The sequence below is a fragment of the Pempheris klunzingeri genome, chromosome 8, assembly GCF_042242105.1.
Source record: "Pempheris klunzingeri isolate RE-2024b chromosome 8, fPemKlu1.hap1, whole genome shotgun sequence".
Taxonomy (NCBI): domain Eukaryota; kingdom Metazoa; phylum Chordata; class Actinopteri; order Acropomatiformes; family Pempheridae; genus Pempheris; species Pempheris klunzingeri.
In genome coordinates this window covers 9,534,500-9,554,048 of record NC_092019.1, presented here as the reverse complement: position 1 = coordinate 9,554,048, position 19,549 = coordinate 9,534,500, and the positions used below count along the sequence as shown (strand labels likewise).

Genomic DNA, 19,549 nt, shown 5'->3' with positions numbered 1-19,549 from the left:
AAGCAGAAAAAAGGGTTGCATGTCATTATGTTCACCTTCTTATTTTTTCCAGCTGGAGTAACACCTGAGCTAACAACATGTCAACATACATCCACAGAAGGGAAGAAAAAACAAGAAACAACAGAAAAATGAAACAACTTCAGGTGTTGCCATATGGAAATGAGCATCTTTCAGGCCAAGTTGCGAGAGAAGATGGTAAGAAAGTTTGTGGTGCATCTTTCTTGGCAAAGTTAAACAAGCGGTAAGAAAACACAAGGTAAGGAAGCTTGTTTTTTCCTTCTTCTTAGTGGTTTTTGTTCTGGAAAGAATTAATTGTGTAAGAGCAGGCGTTCTACTTGCATACATTTTGGGCCCTAGAGGCACAGCAAAGACTCATAGAATTATCATTTCCTGGCGCCACATAACATATTCCCACATTGTGAGGAAATCCAACACTTGGAAAAAACAAATGTGTGACTAAAACACAAAGAGCAACGTTGCTATTTAGGGGTTTGGGTTTGATCAGGAAAAACCCATCAACATTTGAGCCATTTGGCTTTGTCTCGTAGCAAGAATTAGTCGTGCTTTTCCTCTTTCTCTCTGAATGGCAGGATTAGTTCCATGTGAAATTAAAAAGTCTCAGCAAAATATAATTTCTAGTTTTGTTGTTTCTAGTTTTGAAAATTGTTATCCCTATGCTGTATTTAACATAGCTAACCAGCAATGCCCCCTCCCTTGTATAAATATAATTGTAATGGGAGGGCTGTTATTTTGGATTGCATTCTACTGTACAGGTGTGCCAGGTAAAGAGGTCACTGAGCATGTATATTCTGTTTAAAGAAGGTGAAAATGTCATATTTCTGTGGCCCAGTATGGTCGAATTTTGGTAAAAACAAAAAGTCTCAAGAACCAGACACTTAACAAAATATATTTAAATCTTATTCTGTGGCATGTATTGTAATTCCAACATCTAAAGTACAAATTCCAAATCCACATTCAAAAATTGTAGTACAGCCTGCACACAAATCACAATGTTTCATCAGGTCAAATTACGAGTATGTTATTCCTAATGGTATACATAAACAGTACAGACAAATTGGATCACCTGAGATGGTCAAGTAAAAACTATATCTATATATGGTAATAATAGTGGGCAGGGCAATAATATTAGCATCTCCATAACATTGTGTTGTAGGAAGGAAAACAGGAAAACCACTGCAAGATAGCGCACAACTACTCATATTGCCTACCATGTTGTGCAGAATAATAATGATGAAAAATAAAGAGGCCCAAAACTAGCATCGACATTCACTAATCAGTCCTTTTTGTAATGCGGCACAATGGCTGAAACTGAAACAAACTGTAAACATTATCAAATCTAGTTTGAAATCCATTTTAAGAACTTTGTTTCTAGTTGAAAGTAACACAAAGGCGGATTGATTTGTTGGAAAAACAAAAAGAAATGCAAAACATGGAATGTTGTGATGGGTTGAAATCAAGGTTCAATTACAGAGGGCTTGAAAAGAAATGGTAAACCATTCACAAAATAAGATGGAGAGACATGCAGTCATATCATTTCTTATATTGAGACATTCTGAATATTCAAAAAAACATAATTAGGCTGCCACTGTGAACATCACCTCAGACACGTTCAAAACGGCTGTGGATAAGTCAATAAGAGTTTTTGTAACACCACAGAGCCAATTGTGTTTATAGTGTAGTTAGTGCATGTAACCGTCAAGTCCTCCCTGTTAACAGAACATAGCTAATTACACCTTTTAGGATGAATGTGCAGTTGGTAAGAAAAAGAGCAAGACAAGAAAAGCACCACCTAAAAGATGTTGTGACTCACAGGAAGTAGGCTGCGAGCATAAAGTCTGCCACATGCTGATTATTTCAGTCAGAATTCTCCACCCTTTCCTCTATCTAAGTGTTGCAGTTTACAAATTCCCCTTCTTTTGGAAATTTACTGATAAAACAGACAAACATAACTTAATAATGTTATTAAAGTGAAATTACGGAGGCTAATGTGAAGTAGAATGGATCGATATGACGCTCAATTAAATGTCAGTGGTTCATGTCAAGGGTTAAAAGATGTGCCAAATCAGTTTCAACTGATGATGGCACGTCTTGACAGAGTCTGGGCTTCTCCAATGTGTGCTCACAAGGTGTCGTGATCCGTTCCACATCCCACAAGCTTCTGTGAGGTCTAATAACGTTCTGCAAGACCTTCATATCCAGCCAGGTCATACAGTGAGCTGCAGTGGGCTCCTCCTGAGCTAAAATATAGGCAGGCATCACCTCCAGAGCACAGATGATGGAGTTATGTTTCTTTTTTTGTCACAAAACTTTGACATACAGGATGCCTTTGTGATACGAGACCGTTATATGTAACGGTTTATTTGCAAGGATGCAGTCATTTTAATGCCAGGGGTCTCCTCCTCACATGCAAGTCCCCGACTTGCAACACAATTCTTCAAGATCAACGTATCTGTACTCAATTAAGACCTTTCTCAAGAAGCAAAGTGAAGAGATTGGTCTGGTTATGAAAGACTAACTGAAAGATGGCATGATTGAAGACTGAAGAAGGATAAAGAAGCACGTCAGCAGTCATGGCTGCTTACCTTAACCGTCACTAATCTAAAGGCTGCCTAAACCCAAGCAGACAATCAGACATCCTGATGGCACAACCTCCTGACAGAGTGCCTGCCTATTTCTGTGTAAAATCTCACAACCCACTGCAGCCGCAGTCATTTTTATCTGCAGTATTAAAATCTACCTTCGCATTAGATAACAGTTTTTTTTCCCTCCAGAAAAGCTGTCACTGAACCAGGCCGCAACTTCAACTGGACATCAAATGGCCGTGTCTGCTACAGGGAGTGATCTGAGGCTGCTCACATGAGAAATATATGCTGACATCACACTTGTGCTCAAATGCAGATCACCCCCACACTCATGCAAACAGCAAGAATACGTTACAACTCAAACACAAGTAAACACACAAGTCACACACTTACTTTAAGTTGTTGGTAAATGACATGAAACATAACTTTTTTTCCCAGGATTTATTCTAACAGCTCACACCAGGAAAAGCACAGGTGCACTTAATAACATTAATTATGGCTCTGGTCTACTTTGGTGCCCCAGTAAGTCATGAGCGTTCGAGTACAAATTACCAGGGCACTGAAATGAAAGGAATGCAGCCATCTTTAATGACAAACACTCATGCTTTTTGGCTAAACTGTGCGGCATTAAACGTGCTGGCGTGGCATGGAGTTACTGTGCAACTTAATGAATAATTACTCTAGCAAGTTACCTGAAGTTTGCAGACGCAACCACGGTGCCAACTCCTCTGCCATGTTAGTATTCGTGTCCCTGGTGCTCAGCGTTAGACATTTAAGTTTGCTGGAACAAACCGCCTGGGCAGCAACTTTACCGACGGTAGCCAGTGAGCACAATTAAGATGATAATGATGTAAACTAAGACACCAGGACAAAGTGAAGTCATTCACACAAACCAAAGCTTAGTGTGAAACAAAGGTGTGTTGCTCTCTGTCTGGGGACATTTTGCATGTTTGTTTGAGTGTGGGAGATGTGTGCTGCGTTCAGGAACACTTAAAGGACTAAATTTCTTCTCTATATAACTGCTTTCTCTCCTTTGCCCACTTCTTTCGAACACTTGTAGACTATTATTATTGATACATTTGGAACTTGTGTACTGACCATGATCAAGAAGCGCCTACCATATAAATGTTTCACCAATTTAAGAGGTTTGACAGTGTAACTAAAAGTTATTACTGGCACTGAAGCAAAAATTCTGGCACTGTGACAACGCTAGTTATACGTGACAGCCAATTAATTCATCTCAGCATATGAAGCAACTTCAACAGCATGTGTGATCACATATGATGTCTGTCATAACTTGTTTATGCTGTGCCATTTTATTGGCGTTAAACTCAAACTACTGGCATTAAAATGCCCTCTGTTATAGTACAGCATTTGAGCCACTGTGCTGTAGTAATGTTGAATATCTCAGTTTTGCTCAATTCAAAATACTGGTGCGACAGTTGTATCACTTGTGTGGCAACAGAGAAAAAGGTACGACTGCCAATTTTTTAACGAGCTTCTGGAGAGTACAATATGGTTGTAAAGTCATAACAATGTCAAGATTTCTTCCATAATTGCTCATATACATAAGGTATTATATTTTGAGGCTTTTAAACCGTATCTCTGGCAAGTAAATATACATAAGATCATGGGATGAGTAGTCAACCAGCACGGTGACAAACCTCTTACACGCCTGACCTGGAAAACAGCATTATGCAACATAATCTTTTAAGTATTTAAAATGATTCAGCTGCTAAAGTATCAACAATGATTCAGCTCTTGAATTAGTCCCCCTCATCGCCACTCTTTCTATACATCCTCCATTGTGACCTCGGTCCACTTCCACTTCATTTGGGAAAGTAGGAAAGAGAATATTCTGAGAATGCTGCAGTACACATTTCAGCTTCTTTTATGGCCAAACAACAAAATATTAATGTATTTAAGGATTTTAAGGCAAGTCTATGATGACTGGCTTACAGCCTTCACAGCTAAACCAACTTCCAAGGTTTGAGCTGAGTGTGTTTAATAAAAAGCATCCAAATTATATTTTTCTAATCAAACTTGAGCAGAGTATATTCAACAGAAACCTTTCAGCATTGCGTAAAATGCATTGTGTAAACAGTGAAACTGTCTGTATTTAAACCTTCACTACTGTATTCCTGTAGCTATACATGCACAGCGTCTTATTTCCATAATGATATCTTACCTGCCTGTTGGTTCAATACAATGAGCATGCACTATAAAACCCATGGAATGTCATCTCACCATGAGTATCAGTTTTTCTTTATTAAATTCAATTACCAAATTCTTTGGTTCTTGGTTGTATAACAACAATTTACTGTCAAAATCAAACACGTTAAACAATTCTTTTGGAGACATACTAAGAAAAAGGAGAAAAATCCTCCCACACCACTAACATCAGGCCTTTGGTGAGAATGCAGAAAGCACACTGAGTAAATTGTTGTTTGCCTGTTCAGTGACGTAAGTAAACAAGGAGAGATTTTTGTGTTTGATTTTCATGTTTTTCCTCTCCCTCTGACTCCTCCAGTGAAGCATTTGAATGAAGGGTGGCCACTGAGCTGACCCACGCATCACTGAAGCCAACACAGCATGATCATACAGAAACTAATGCTGGGGATTCTGCTTGGAGCTTCTAGGTTGATGGTTTCTTAGCTGTGGAATCTAAACACATTTACAACACACAGTTCAAAGTTTGTTTCAAGAAAGAAATAGGTTTTCCCCTGACCTTTTTGTACTGCACATATATACTTAGAAATAAAAATGTTACATGTTTTGGTTTTATGTACAAGAAGAATCTTTACGAACACAAACGTTTTTCATATGCATCACCAAATCAGAATCGTCAACAGTGACGTGAAGGCGTTTCAACTCAAAACCATGTCAGACTTGCCTGACACCTCCCTGACAAGAAGTCTGTCAAGAGTACATGAAAGATGAACTTTCTCTCAGAAGTGATCATTGAAGGCTTTCCCTCTCTCTCTCTTTTTTGTCCCTGCCTCGCAGCCTTCAAACACAGCCTTGAAGGTGTATGGCTTCAGGACCGTTTCCTTACCTCGTTCTGAAGTTAGCCGGGTGTGGATGCCCATCATACAATGATAAAAAGTCATATTCCTCCTCCACAGCGAAAGATTGAAAAACTATATGAATCCTGTTCCCCTCCTCGGCAACAATCACCCAGGTACAGTTCGCTCCATTTGGATATCCATATGGAAACCCGGGGCTTTCTATTGTCCCATTCCGTCCTTTTAAAGTGCCTCCACAAGTATGGATAAAACCTGGAAAAAAAGGGAACAACCAGTCATTATCAAGCACACAATGAGTTTGTGAGACTCTCATAGTAAAATGCTCTTCAATATATGGAAGAAACGGACTAAATTGTAGAGATCCTTACAGAAAATGTAAGGATGTGAGGAACATTGCCTGGTGCAGCAGCAGTGAATGATGTCAAGCGCTTTAGAATGTTTAAATAGGCCTGCACAGATACTATTCGAAATAACATTTTATTGTAACAACTGTATGGAAGCCCACATTGTTCTCCCCTGGCAGAAGCTGCAAGGGAAATCTGGCAACCTGCTAAATAAGAGCCAAGTTTTGTGTTTCCATTCATGTTGTCAGTTCCCTTGAAATTAAAAAAGTATAGGCTGCAACACCTACTGCTTGAAATAACGGAAGAAAAATGCATAATTGAGGACTACAGTGATGTTTTTCATTGTTATATTGAACAGAAAAGCTTGTGATGTATCATTACTGCCCACTGTTTTCCTCATGCTTAGAAAGCCCCAGAGGCGAGCAACAAGCAAGGTCTTCCAATTTGGTGCCACAAGCCCTTAACGTTCTGTTTCACAGCCCACACAAGATATATCCTTGCACTTTGTTGCACTGGCTTGCTGAAAATCAATACCCTTGACATATTAGGTTAAGCATTATACTATCATTGTCAAACTACAGCAAAGTGATTGCTTGGCTAATCTTTGTGGTGTTCATGTAAATGTGCAAATGTGCCACAGCGATGTAACTCATATGCAAACAAAACACATATACAAAAATGATCATAATACTCCTACACTCACTCAATCAATGCATGAACATACTCCCATACACACTGTGTCACAGAAAAAATGATTCAAGGCTATCTTGCATGTTGTCTAATTAAACACAAACTTAATTAAGATTCATGCTTTACCCCCCACAATTTACTCCTGGTGTAATTAGCTTTTCACACTCAGAAGGTAAAGGATGTTTTGCATAGTGTTGGCTATACACATGCACTGCATGGTGGGAAAAAAACACAACACTTGGCAGCTATACAGCTCAAATGGCCCCCAACTAGACAAACGGTCATAATTTTTCCCATAATGTACGCCTGATGTGAGCAAACATTCAAAATGGTAAATTCTGAGACAAACTGACAATTAATTCCCCTTTTGTCACGCTGTTTCATTATTTGTGGACAAGGCCTGGCAGCTGTATATATTTCACAAAAACAACTCTGTTAGCACAAACGTGATAATCCTCGGGAACATTTTTCCACAATCTTTACATCCTGCAACCCTTACAGGATATTATACTCACAGGGGTGCTGACCCAAAGTCCCCGACAGCACAGTATATCTCCATCTATTGTCCAGATAACTGGCCTCCCGTTTAGACCATTTCAATCTCTCTGTATCCAGTGATCAAGTGGCCTGACCTATTCATAGATACAGTCATAGATACAGTAAATATCACGCCCATAGAGGTTTATGAAGTTGTGTCTGGTGATGAACTGCTGCTCTAAATGCAGTGGAGAAAAGGATTGTTGCATGTCTAAGTTGCAATTATTTCTGCAGCTATTGAGCAAACAGGGTCATCATGGCAAATTTGCAGCATTGATGCGGCAGCTACAGAGTCAACAAGATCAACCTGTGATATGCATTATTGCTGCTTTCAAGTGCTCCCCCGGAAAGTCATAATCACCGGGACAGCCCTCCTCGCTGATCCAACATGTATGGCAGCAAAGTTGTGGATTTTTGATGACAGATGAGTATTTGCAATGTGAGCACATGTTTGACCAACAACTACTGTGATATTTGTTATTGCCTGATGGTCTGTACACAGAGTTTTGTTGCATGTTTCTATTTTCACAGACCATTTCCTTAAAGTTGTCAGACATTTTTAAATTTAATTAATGAACTAAAACAAGTCCTTCCCGACATTTTCTCAAAGCTGCCACCAATGTATTTTCCTTGCAGCTAGACTTTGCAACTAAAAACAATTAAGACTTCAACTAACTAAATATAGGGCAGTTTAAAAGTGAACTAATCAAGCTAATAAAGAGCAATTGAACACAAGACAGAATGATCCATACCCACATTGACTATTTAAAATGGCCTTGAAAAAGAGTTTGAGGAAGACGTGCATTACTGAAGGTGAGCCCATCTGTGGTTAGATACACTTTAGACTTAATTCACCTCAGTAAAAGCAGGAGGATCAGATAACTGTGAGAGCAGAGCTGCATAACAACACATCTATATGAAAACTGATGCTCAGCTTCAGTCAGTTATTGATCTTGAAAAGTCACCTCTTCCGTTTTTCTTAAAAATACATTTTTCAAAATTAAATTTTAGCTGGCCATGCTATATGAGGATGCAGTTGTACTAAACATCCAACAATAATGGGAGAAACAAAGATATATTTTGTGACCTTGTACAGTATTAATCTATGCCACAAGATTATTTAAAAGGGAAAGTGCAACACTTAAAAATATCTAAGCTTTTTCGTTTAAGGGGACACTGCACCAATTTCACACATGAAGTTCAGTGTACTTGTATTAATCCTACTTGACCCCATAACGGCAACTAAAAGTTAGGATATCTCTTTGCTCTCTGTTGCTTTGATTTTGACCAGTCTTGAAAATTCTCTTGTGAGTCCTCTAATTTAATGAAAATGGCCATACTAAATTGCTGCCTTAAAGTTTAACAGAGCAGTGTTGGTGGTAATGATTCTGTTGTAGAGCGAGACTGTTAAAACAGCAAGTAAAAAATATATGAAACCAGAGACATGAAGTTTTAACCACTGCTACATAACCATGAGTGCAAGTCAAGTAAAGCAGACTTGAGTTGTGGTGACGTCACCACACAATGGGGGAAAAACCTGGAGCAATCTTGATTGAGGATACCAACAGAGCAAAGAGTGGGCTTAGTAGCAATTATACCCACGCAGTCTTATTATTTTAGTCTAAGTATTATTGCTTTTATTCGAGGCTTCTATTATTCCCTGAAACAACTCTGTATTTGTTGAGCATTAGATGACTAATGCTGCAAACTCTTCAGAGTGATGCTCTTTGTGTGACCTGCTTAACAGTGTTTGTGTGGCTGATTGTTCTGATGCCCCAAAGATGACAGAACAGATGCTCATTGCCAAGGCGTCCATTTCGCTCTTTCCGTCTCTCTCTTCCCCTCTTTCTCCCTCTCAGATCTATGCATTCCCTTCATCCATCATCTCACGAACCTCTCATTCACTGCCTCCACTGTTCACTCCCTCCCTCCTTCCCTGCTCTGCAACTCTACCTCTCATTTTCTCAGCTACTACCCCCGCCCCATCATCCATTGCCCTCCTTGTTTTTTTTTTCTTTAAGCTATCCATTATGAATTAGAATCCCCCTATTCACTGCTGTGAATCATAGGAGCTTGTAATATGTTTAGCACTGTCGTCGCCATAAATGTATCTATAAAAAGAACATTGTAAACGCTCATCTTGTTACTTCAAAGGAAAACGCGACACGAACATGTGTTTTCATGTACAGGAGAGAGGACATGCATAAAATCCATTTACCACTTACACCTACAGTGCGTCTTCTTTGAATCCCACTGTCGCCGCTTGGCAGCCTGTTCTGACCCCCATCATCGCTTCAATTGTAAAAACGCACTCCCCCGGGGTTTTCTCTGACCCCACGTTAGTGCCACGCTGCAACACCGACCATAAATTGTGATGAGAAACCAAATTAACAACATGCTGTGATTGCACAGTGGGGAAAATGCGGTTCAGAAATATGAATCAGTATCATAACGCACAAGTCTGGCACAAACATGGGCCTCAGCAGGCAGCCAGGCTGGCTGACAGACAGCTCAAGAACTGTCCCAGCTGTTCCTCTAATAGTTACATTTACCCCTGGCCTTTTGGATAGACACAAATACCACCTTTTCATCACGCCACAAATATTATGCCTATAACTGATTGTTATACTTGCTGAGCGGAACACGGACAGTAGAATGGCAGCCGTCTCCCTCTCTGATGAGATTTCTGAAGCGGTTTGTCTCTTTGTCAGACGTAATTGTATGTGTGTGTTTGAGTACATGCATATTTATATGTGCTGTTGGTCTTGCAGAGCTTGTCGTTAATGCAAAGGGCGAAACAAGACTACTGAATGTGATTCGCTCCTATTTGCCCATTGAGTACAGAGATTTGGGGCAGAATGAAGCAGTTAATGAACCACAGTGCTGTACCCTGTGTGGATGGAAAATAAGATTGATTTTGTAAACAAAATACATTATGCATCATAGTGGGTGTCCTATTAGAGAATTTGTTGGAGGCTAAATAGGTTATTTAAGGTTTACTTTAAGCATTGAAGAAAATGAGAGACAGAATTTTGGTTTTCCAGTACAGGAACTAGTGTGTGACGGAATATGTGCCCCCTAAACAAGAAAACAGCCAGTATGCTGTCCTCCACCATTAATGCAGATTTGTAGTTGGGCCATAAAGAGAAATGATTATGTGCAGCAGGGAGAGGGGAGGAGGTGTAATTTACTGCCATCCAAATTATTATGAGTGACAAACAGACCATTGGGTAACGGATGATTGCTGATGGGTATGAAAGATTGCCCATCCCAATCAACTATTTTTGAACAGGCCATCATTAAACAAGCTTCGAAAATAAACACTCACAGTTTGACCTGCTCCCTTCAGGTAGTTGCTTCTGGATCCCGCAGGGCAGATTTAACTTGGCAAATTTATTGTGCTCCATTTGCTATATTGTCGTTAAAGTGCATTGAATTTATCTACCGTCTATTGTGCTGCTTTTATCTTCTATCAACTGTCTATTGTGCCCAGTTTATGTGGCAGTATGCGTGTCCAAAACAGTTTTTTTCCCCAATGAGACAATTAAGTTGATCTAATCTGACGAAATCCCATGGCTTAGAGCAATCAGAGTAATATTGAAGTTTTTTCAGTACTGATTAATGGCATTCAGTGTTCTGGCAATTAAAGAAATGTTGTAGCGCCCCCTTTTGGTACCAGCCAGTCTTAACTTCATGCATTAATTGAGCAACACTACATGTTTTCCTCAAAGTGGTGTGAGTGTTAAATTGTGAACTTAAGATTTAAAAAATCTTTGTACAGTAGATCAGTTATTTGTGAACAGCAACATTATTGGGGCATTAGATATCAAAAGACTGTTTGTTCATGGGTTCTTCATAAGAAACATCATCGCAGCCTCTGAAGTTTTTTTTGGTGACATTTGGCTACTGGACACTGCCTGCAGTGACTGCACGTTGAAAAATCTACAGTGTCAGAGGAAAGGATGCTGCATCGACAAAGTCAAACTGTGTGATTACATCACACACGTCATTTGGCAGATGGTTTTGATCAAAGCAGTTTACAATTTCTACACACACATCTGGGACAATATGGGGATTGCCGTCTTTCTCAAAGACACTTCAATGAGTAGACTGAGCCTCCATATGAATATTAGAAAACATACTCTACCACCTGAGCTAGTATCACATCAGACACACCCGGATATATGACTTCATCCCAAAGCTGGTGTTGCTGTAGCCAGTGTGTACCTGTCTTGTTAGAATCTCAGACACAAACACTGTGTGAGTTCATATACAATATGCATGCCCACCTCTTCCTCAGAGATATAAATGTATTTGCTGATATACACTATATAAAGGAGCATTTCAATGCTGCTATGAAAATATACAGTTTGTCTAATGAGTAGTGACTGTATAGGAATATCAATTATATATCAACATATCAAATACCACAAGTTTGCAAATATTATTTGTATCACTGCAATTCAAATACTGACACACTGCATACATGTACACAGCAATGTGGTCACAAAAAATACATTTTTACATGAAATACTAAGTAATACAAAAATGCTAACTTTCAGACTTTTAGAAAGAAATGAGGCCTTAAACACCACTTGGTGTCGATCTAGGCATGAAAAGCTTCACAGTATCTTTCTTCAAACAAATCCTGAGCCCAATATCCACACGCCTATTGAGCTTTCAAATTCTTCTTTTTGACTTATTTTTGGCATGTATTATTTTCTCTCCGCCTGATAATCTATTTCCTCACGATCGACTGTAGTGTATGCTTAGTCTTCCGGATGTCATTTCATCATTGTTCACGATAATGGCCTATCACAAAGAGATGGAAAGGAAACCACTGCCTAGCAATCAAAGAGAGTAAGTAAAAAAAAAAAAAAAAACCCTACACTGATTTGCACCTGACCTTAAAGGTGAGTCAGCCAATATAGAGGTATCCATCATCTGGGCCTGGTTACAGAGCACCGACTGGAAAAATAAAGTCCTTACCAAGCAAGACAAAGGTCAACAAACATCCTAGTAGGTTTCCTTGGCTGCAAACTATCCGCACTCCTTACAAAGCAAAAACAAAAAAGAAACAGTAGTGTTTTACACGGACACTCCCTTGTACCGCTGAGTATTAGATTCAAAAACCAGAAAAGGAAAGAAAATTAAAATTAGAGTTTCTGTTGAACATTGAACTTAACCATTGATAAGAGGAAATACAAGGTAGAGAAAATACACTACTTTTGTTGCGTGTCTGCTGTCATACATTCCCATCAAGAATCTTCAGGATCTGCAGCTCTTCGAAGTTATATTTAGAAATAATTTTGTTTTTAGAAATCCAAGCACTTTTCTCTTAGATCTATGCCAAGCTGTACTCTGAGCCACAGACGTAAAATGTGGGGGGAAGAGAAAATAATTTTTCATCAGCACCACCAGGAATACAACAATGATGGCTGTTAGGGGGCGTAGACAGCAAACTCTGTAGATATAAATCTTAAATTGATGTCCCCAAAGAGGAGGATTTTTTTGCTGCACCTTCACAATTCATACTGATAGAACGTGCATAATCGCAGACTCTCACCATGCTTGTCTGCATGCTTGATGAAAGGGAAATGGCAGCATACAACAGAAAAAGAAAAGAGGCTTTCTACAGAATGACTATTACCTCATGAGTGTGTCACTGCAATTTGGAAAAGGGCTCTGAAATATTCCATTCGGTGGTTTTAAATTGCCAACCACTGAGGTGAGAAATACTAAAATCAAATACACCTCCTCACTGAAACACAGCTGGCACGTGCACAAACACGCACACTAAACACACACCATTACACAAGTATAATAAGTGTTTCCCATCGTCTGCGTGCTTCTGGTGCTTTTGCTACTTCCCTGCAGATATAGCATTTTATGGCTAGACACCAATACCTCCTCAAAGTGCTACTGAGCCGTACAGCACCTGATGCCAGGCCACCACTGAGAGAGCTGCTGTACAACACAAAACTGTGAGCCAACAACACGTCTAATAGGACGCCTGTCTCTCTAGCCTCCAATCTTCCAAACAAACAATAACATCAACACTTCACTTTCCCCCGAAAAGGGAAAAAGAAGGCACAAGAATCTGTCTTTTTCCATCTAAACACAACCACAGAGAATGAAACAATACTGAAAAAAAATCACTGGTTTTTACTCTCCAAGTAAACAGCTTCTTTCAGTTAACAGCCTGTTCACACAGCGGGGGAATGTTTTGAAATGTTATTTAGATGCAAAGCACCTCATGGACTTTGCTTAAAACTCAATTACAAACTGACAAATTAACATTTAACTTGCAATTTTTTTTTTACTAATTTCATACATACCTACCTGCTCCACCGGTGGGAATGAGAAGTAGTGTTAGAAGTTTAGACTTGCACATCTCACTACTTACAAGCAACTAAACTAATAGCTGCTGCTGCTCTTTGTATTTGCACTTGTTTTGTGGGTTACCCATTAAATATGTATAACCTGCTAGAAAACATAAAATAATTGATAAAAATTGAATATCATTGTGTCACAAATATACTTAATACCTGAAATTATTTTGTAGCTATAATAACATTTTCATTATGATTAATCCACTGCAATACTTTTTTTAATTTTCTCTATTAATCATTTTGTTAAAAAAAAGGTCATTGTGGAAAATGCTCGCTATAATTTCATTCATTCAAATGTCTTGTTTGTCTGATTTTACTCAACCAGCAGTCCAAAATCCATAGTTATTCAGTTTACTGTCATGCATGGCAAAGAAAAGCTTCAAAATGTCCCATTTGAGATGGTGAACCCAGCAACCATTGTTTCTTAACAAATAAAATATAAATAACAGCCCCTTCCATCCACGTCTGAAGAAACTTGAAAGACAGAGGACACACAAGCACACTCTTAACAAAAAGCCACAAATGTAACACCCATTGCCTGTTGGTAGCACAATAAAGAAGCTATTACTTCACTTGTCAGTTCTAACCTGCTGCTCTTGTCACTGCTTTTAGATTCCACAGGTTGAACTGGAACTGCAGTTCTAAAACTGCAGCCACTGCAGTTTGGTGATATTGGCTCGGCCTAGGTTCAGCTGCTTCGTATCAGGGACACTGTGTGTCCTTGATTATACTCTTATGACCAGAATAGGTCTGGACTTGGACTTGGTTTAAAACAGAGTGGACAAAGACAGATGGATTAGAGCTTTAATAAATGCGGCTCCACAGGCTGGGGCCAAAGGCCAGAATGCACAGCAGGGAACCCTAAAATCAGATGATTAGTCAATCAATGGTTTTTTTGAGCCCATACAGCAGTTGCCTGGATGTGTTTTTCTACATGATGAAAAAAACGCTGCAGGAGAGATTGCATATTTGCTGCGTCATTCATCACAGAAGAAGCCAGAAAAATCTAAATGATCAATTGTGAAATTAACAACAATGTAGCATTTATGAAGAAATCAATAATTTCCAAAGCTGCTGGTCTAAGAGCATCTCACAGCTAACTGAGACTACATGGTCTACCTGTCAAAGTCAATTCTCTAACTACATGGAATATGCAATCCCCAGTTCTGCCTCCTTAATATTGCCAGCGAACAGATGTAGTAAACAGGTATCTGTTAAGGTATCATCTATGGTTTTAATTGTTCAAATATACAATGGAATCACAGTTACCTCCACAAAGCACTCTTCCTCTTCAATTACCTTAACATCACACCACTTTGTTTCCCTGACCATGCTTCGCCCCTGCCTGCTCTCCTGTCACACATCAAAAATCCATTGGACAGTCGAAGACACAAACAAGAGCAGCAGTGCTCAAGGTGGAGGAAAATTCATGAAGGTATGTGGGTATGCCATGGTCACAGGTTATAAAGTGAATAATACTGGAAATATATTCTACTGTGGACACAGCTCTTAACAAGATTAAAAAATATATCCAATAGTATGGATATTATGCATAAATGTGAAATACGAATGAGATTTTATAGATAGCAATATAGTTGCTGGTTATTAGTTTCAACTCATTTAAAATAAATGCTTTGCTGCATTTACATTCTGCCTGGATACTGTTGGTAAACTGTAGGAAGTTAAACCCATAAATATGTCCCGACTAACATGTGATTCCATTTGTCGCATTTTCCCTCCATAGATTTTAACAACTGCATAGATAAGGTTAAATAAATGCATGCATTTTTATCAGTGAATATGCCTCCAGGCAGTTAACAGAGTTTAAACCCCACTGAAAATGGCACCTGAGCTGCAGGAGACAGTCCACCTTCTGTAGCCTTGACTCTGGAAGCAGCATCTCCTCAACCTATTACATTTAATCTCAACAAACGGTGAGCTATTTTTCTTCCCGAAGATGAGATATTGCCAATCTCTCTCTCCCAAGAGTGCTGCTAATATTAAAACTGATACCTGAGAAAAACTGACTTCATCAGAACCAGCAAACTATATCCAACCTTTGCAGGGACCAGTCAGCGACATCAAAGAGCAAGGCCCAGGCCTTAAGCCATGGGCGAGAGGCCAGTAGGTGGACTGAGTAGTACTTTGGTACACTGTTAAGGCTATCCAGTGACATTTTGGCACTAAAAGAGCCATCAGGATTCCACAGAGAAAAGCGGTTACTGGTCTAAGCATCCGTGACATGGAAAATTGTATGTTGTTCCCCCAAGTTCCAGATGAACCCAGGTGATTCTTCTGGAGAGTGTCCACTTTTCCCCTCCTACTCCTGCTCTGCTCTTCTTCTTCTACTGTTGTGGAGATCAAGAACCTGAGGGGCAGTGGGATAATGCCCCAAATTCCCTGTAGATAGTGTATAATTACACAGACAAATTGTAATCCTGATTAGCCCCAGCAGCCTTTCCAGCCTGTTTACATAATCACATTGAGAGAAAGTCTTCATCAAGGGCTCAGTGGCCAGATTACTGTCTGTGCAGAACCCACCTGATTACCAGCAATTAGCGACTGTCTGGTATGGAGTTTAAAAACAACTACATTTTGACAAATTACGGAAGCTAGAAGGAAATTTGAGAGATATGGCGCGATCACAAGAAGCAGGAGTGGTGGAACACAACAGATGGACAATTTTCAACAATCTGTTTCTATCATTAATCGTACACTGTCATTTGAAGTGGTAATATCAGTTCAGAAATCAAGCCAGTGCCTGTGTGTTCTGTTCATCCTTTCCTGTGGCATCCCTTCAACGTTTAATGACAATCATGCCCCCTGCTGCTTCTCCTTTCCAGGTGGCCACACTACAGATCACTACTAGGACTGTCCAGAAAAGAGGTTCCAAGAGACAGAAACTGAATATTTGAGTAGATTCTGGGCCACAAAGTACCATTTAAATGTGGATATAAAAATAAAAATGTAAAGTAACATGAAAATCATCAGTTTCAATAATAGATATTCTAATCAACAATATAAATCCAGGGAGCTGTGGCCGTAACTCCAATCTGGACCTTGATCGCTCATAGTTTGAGAGCATCTCTGCTCTGTCACGTGGTATTATCCACTGCTTACACAAGGATGTGTCACAAGAATGGGGCGCTCTCAGCTTTGTGACCGTTTCATTATTGTGAATTTGATTGATCATCGTCCAGTCGATGGATGCGGTGTGACTGTCAGAAGAAACACACAGCTGTTGTACTCAGGAGAATATGAAGTAAAGTGCTCTCTGTCAGTGCAAAGGAATTTGATTTGTATTTGATTCAGGTCTTTTGCTCTGTTTAAAAGAAATACAGTCCCTGCAATTTAGCTTCCTAAATTTGTGTCTGCGTCAGGCAGTTTTATAAGTTCCCCAAGGATTAGATGACACAGTTGCAGTGGATGTCCCCATCTTGTTTGGTAGTGGACGGCTGCAATGAGAGCATATTATTTTCTATTCCCTTTTATTATTCCCAAATTTAAGCTGCTAAATTTGAGTTCATTGTATCAAGTCTCCAGAATTAGACAGGTGACTAAGGTAACTTTATTAAGTGAGAATCAGAACTGAGCACCACCCACGTACAAGATCCTGGCTCAAAAATAATCTAAGCCCCACCAGCAAAGTGATGTTGTACAAACTACACAATACTTTGTGAGATAGAGGGCTTTTTTACAGCATCATTATCTTAGCAGGAGAAGTGAGTCAGAGGCCAAATCTAGTAGATATTTTTTTCACTTTTGCAAACATCGTGTCAGTTGTCAGAGAAGAGGAACAATAGCTGTTCCACGGTTCTTCCTCCACGCCTTGCTCTGTGTCACTATTTCCTTTGCACTTTTCCAAAAGAACGCCCAGGCCTCCTCTACCCCTTCCTCCTCCTTTCCTCCCTCCTTCCCCAATTCCTGGCTGGCTGGCTCCCTAATAAGTAACAGAACTAGGAGGATTGGCAGTGGCCTCCAGGTTTGACATTGCCACAATGTGGGTGGTGATGAAACAGCACTGCGCCCGACTCTGCTCGACTCGACTTGGCTCATTCTTGGTGGGCGCCGCTACTCTGCATGCTGCACAATCCATCCACCCCCAATAGACAGACATGAGAATTGCTCACACGTTGAGCAATCTTCATGTAAATTGATATCTGTGAGTGGCCATATTCAGACATGCATACATGCATTCAACAGATAAACAGACATGCACTCACACACACACACACAATATCTCCAAACACACACACATAAACATAAACATACGTGTCCACACAAACAAAACATTTTGATTGGTAGAATTGGATTTGTCTTTTTTCTTTGACTTTCATTTTAGTTGGATTTGAGAATTTCATATATTTCACATTAACATTAAATGTGTATGATACATACACACACACGCACACACATCTGCTTACTTATGTTTTTATAATCATTGGCATTAGACATTGGCAGGAAGCCACGGATAGATTTGTTTTCTGTAAATGTTTAAATGCCTGTGGACAATGGATGAACACATGGTAACTGCACTGTGGTAAATGAGCAACAATTGTTTTGACTGATTTCTACAGAAGCTGTAGTATGTAAATAGCATAAATCAAATTACTGTGGTAAACAAGGGGAGGAAAAACAGAGGCGGTCACACAGTTAAGTACAAAGTGTAAGAATTGTTGTTCTTCATGCTGCCAAAAAGGAATATGACTACAAAAAAAAAAGCTGTACCAGGAAAGTGACATTTCAGTAGTGCTGGAATTCTCATTGGTCTGAATAAAATTAGCTGATGCATATAAGAAAGAAAAAACAAAACATGGAACCAGCGGTTACCTCACCAGCTACAGAGAGTATTCAAAGGACAGACCCTGAGAAAGAGCCACTGGAATACTAACAAGCCCACCTTACACCTGCCTGCACTTGCAAGTCCGATAAACACCAGTCGACAAATTGGTTCCACACTACTAATTGTCTCCGGCCCCCATGAATGGTTCCAATAACATTTCTGGTGAGAAATTGGCCTGACGCAAACCCCACATAAATACTTGAAAACTCGACCCAGAAAAGAAAAAAAAAAAAATGCAGACAGCTCTTTCCCAAATAAATGACAATCTCATCCTACAGGAAATCTGCAGTGCATGCACTTGCGCCTCAACAATTCACTAGTTACCCTACTAAGCAAAGCAGCTCACGTAGGCTATTAGAAGAAGCGTAGGCTACCGCAAGAATATCTATTGAGCGGCTCAGTCAAAGCCTGCATTGAGCGCTAAACCGGTGAAATGCGTCCCCTCAAACTCTCATCCAGTAAACCGTGGTAGCCCATTTTGCGCACGTCTGTAACGTTAAAGCTTTTGATTTCTCGCACACACGCACGCACGCATATACACACGCACACACACACACACACACACACTAAACGCATCAGAAAATACTGAGAATTGCTGCAGTGGCTCGTACCTTTCACACAAGTGAACATCAGTGAAAAGATGAGATTCCAAAAAACAATTCCCGTCCTAATCCTCATCGTTTTGGCTTGAACAAAGTCCCCGCGGCCACATTTAACGCATCTCCTGTTGAAAATGTCCCGTAGTTCAATAGATCCGTCGTAGTATCCGTCTCTGTAAATCCCCTTCATGTTCACAACTAACACATGTAACCTACAGCCTAATTCTTCTGTCTGTGTGTGTGTGTTTGGGGCTGAAGTAGGTCCCCCTTTGCCTTCCTCAGAGGAGAAACAGGCAGAGCCGCCCGCCGCGCTATGTCAGCTGATGGGAGAGAAGTGAGCAAGACTGAATTTTAGGATAGGACCACAGCAACCTGGACGAGGGCTCAACCATCTCTGCTGAGAGGGGCATCAAGTGTGAGGCTCTCTGGCGGTGCGCTCTCGCATCTGCTGTTCAACATCTTCCCTTTTTAATCCCTATAAGCGCGCTGAGGACGGAGAGGAGTCTAGCCTACAA

The 19,549-nt window shown here is 40.0% G+C and overlaps 1 protein-coding gene across 1 annotated transcript in view; it reads right to left on the bottom strand.

The window, feature by feature from the left end:
- Positions 1-19,224, bottom strand: part of LOC139204986 (CUB and sushi domain-containing protein 3-like) — a 196,813-nt gene extending 177,589 nt beyond the window's left edge. The window contains exons 1-2 of the mRNA XM_070835040.1: positions 19,047-19,224; positions 5,659-5,881 (exon numbers count right to left, since the gene is read on the bottom strand). Of these exons, the coding sequence (XP_070691141.1) occupies positions 5,659-5,881; positions 19,047-19,224 (401 nt within the window). The remainder of the gene's footprint in view (positions 1-5,658; positions 5,882-19,046) is intronic.
- Between the last annotated feature and the right edge of the window lie 325 nt (positions 19,225-19,549).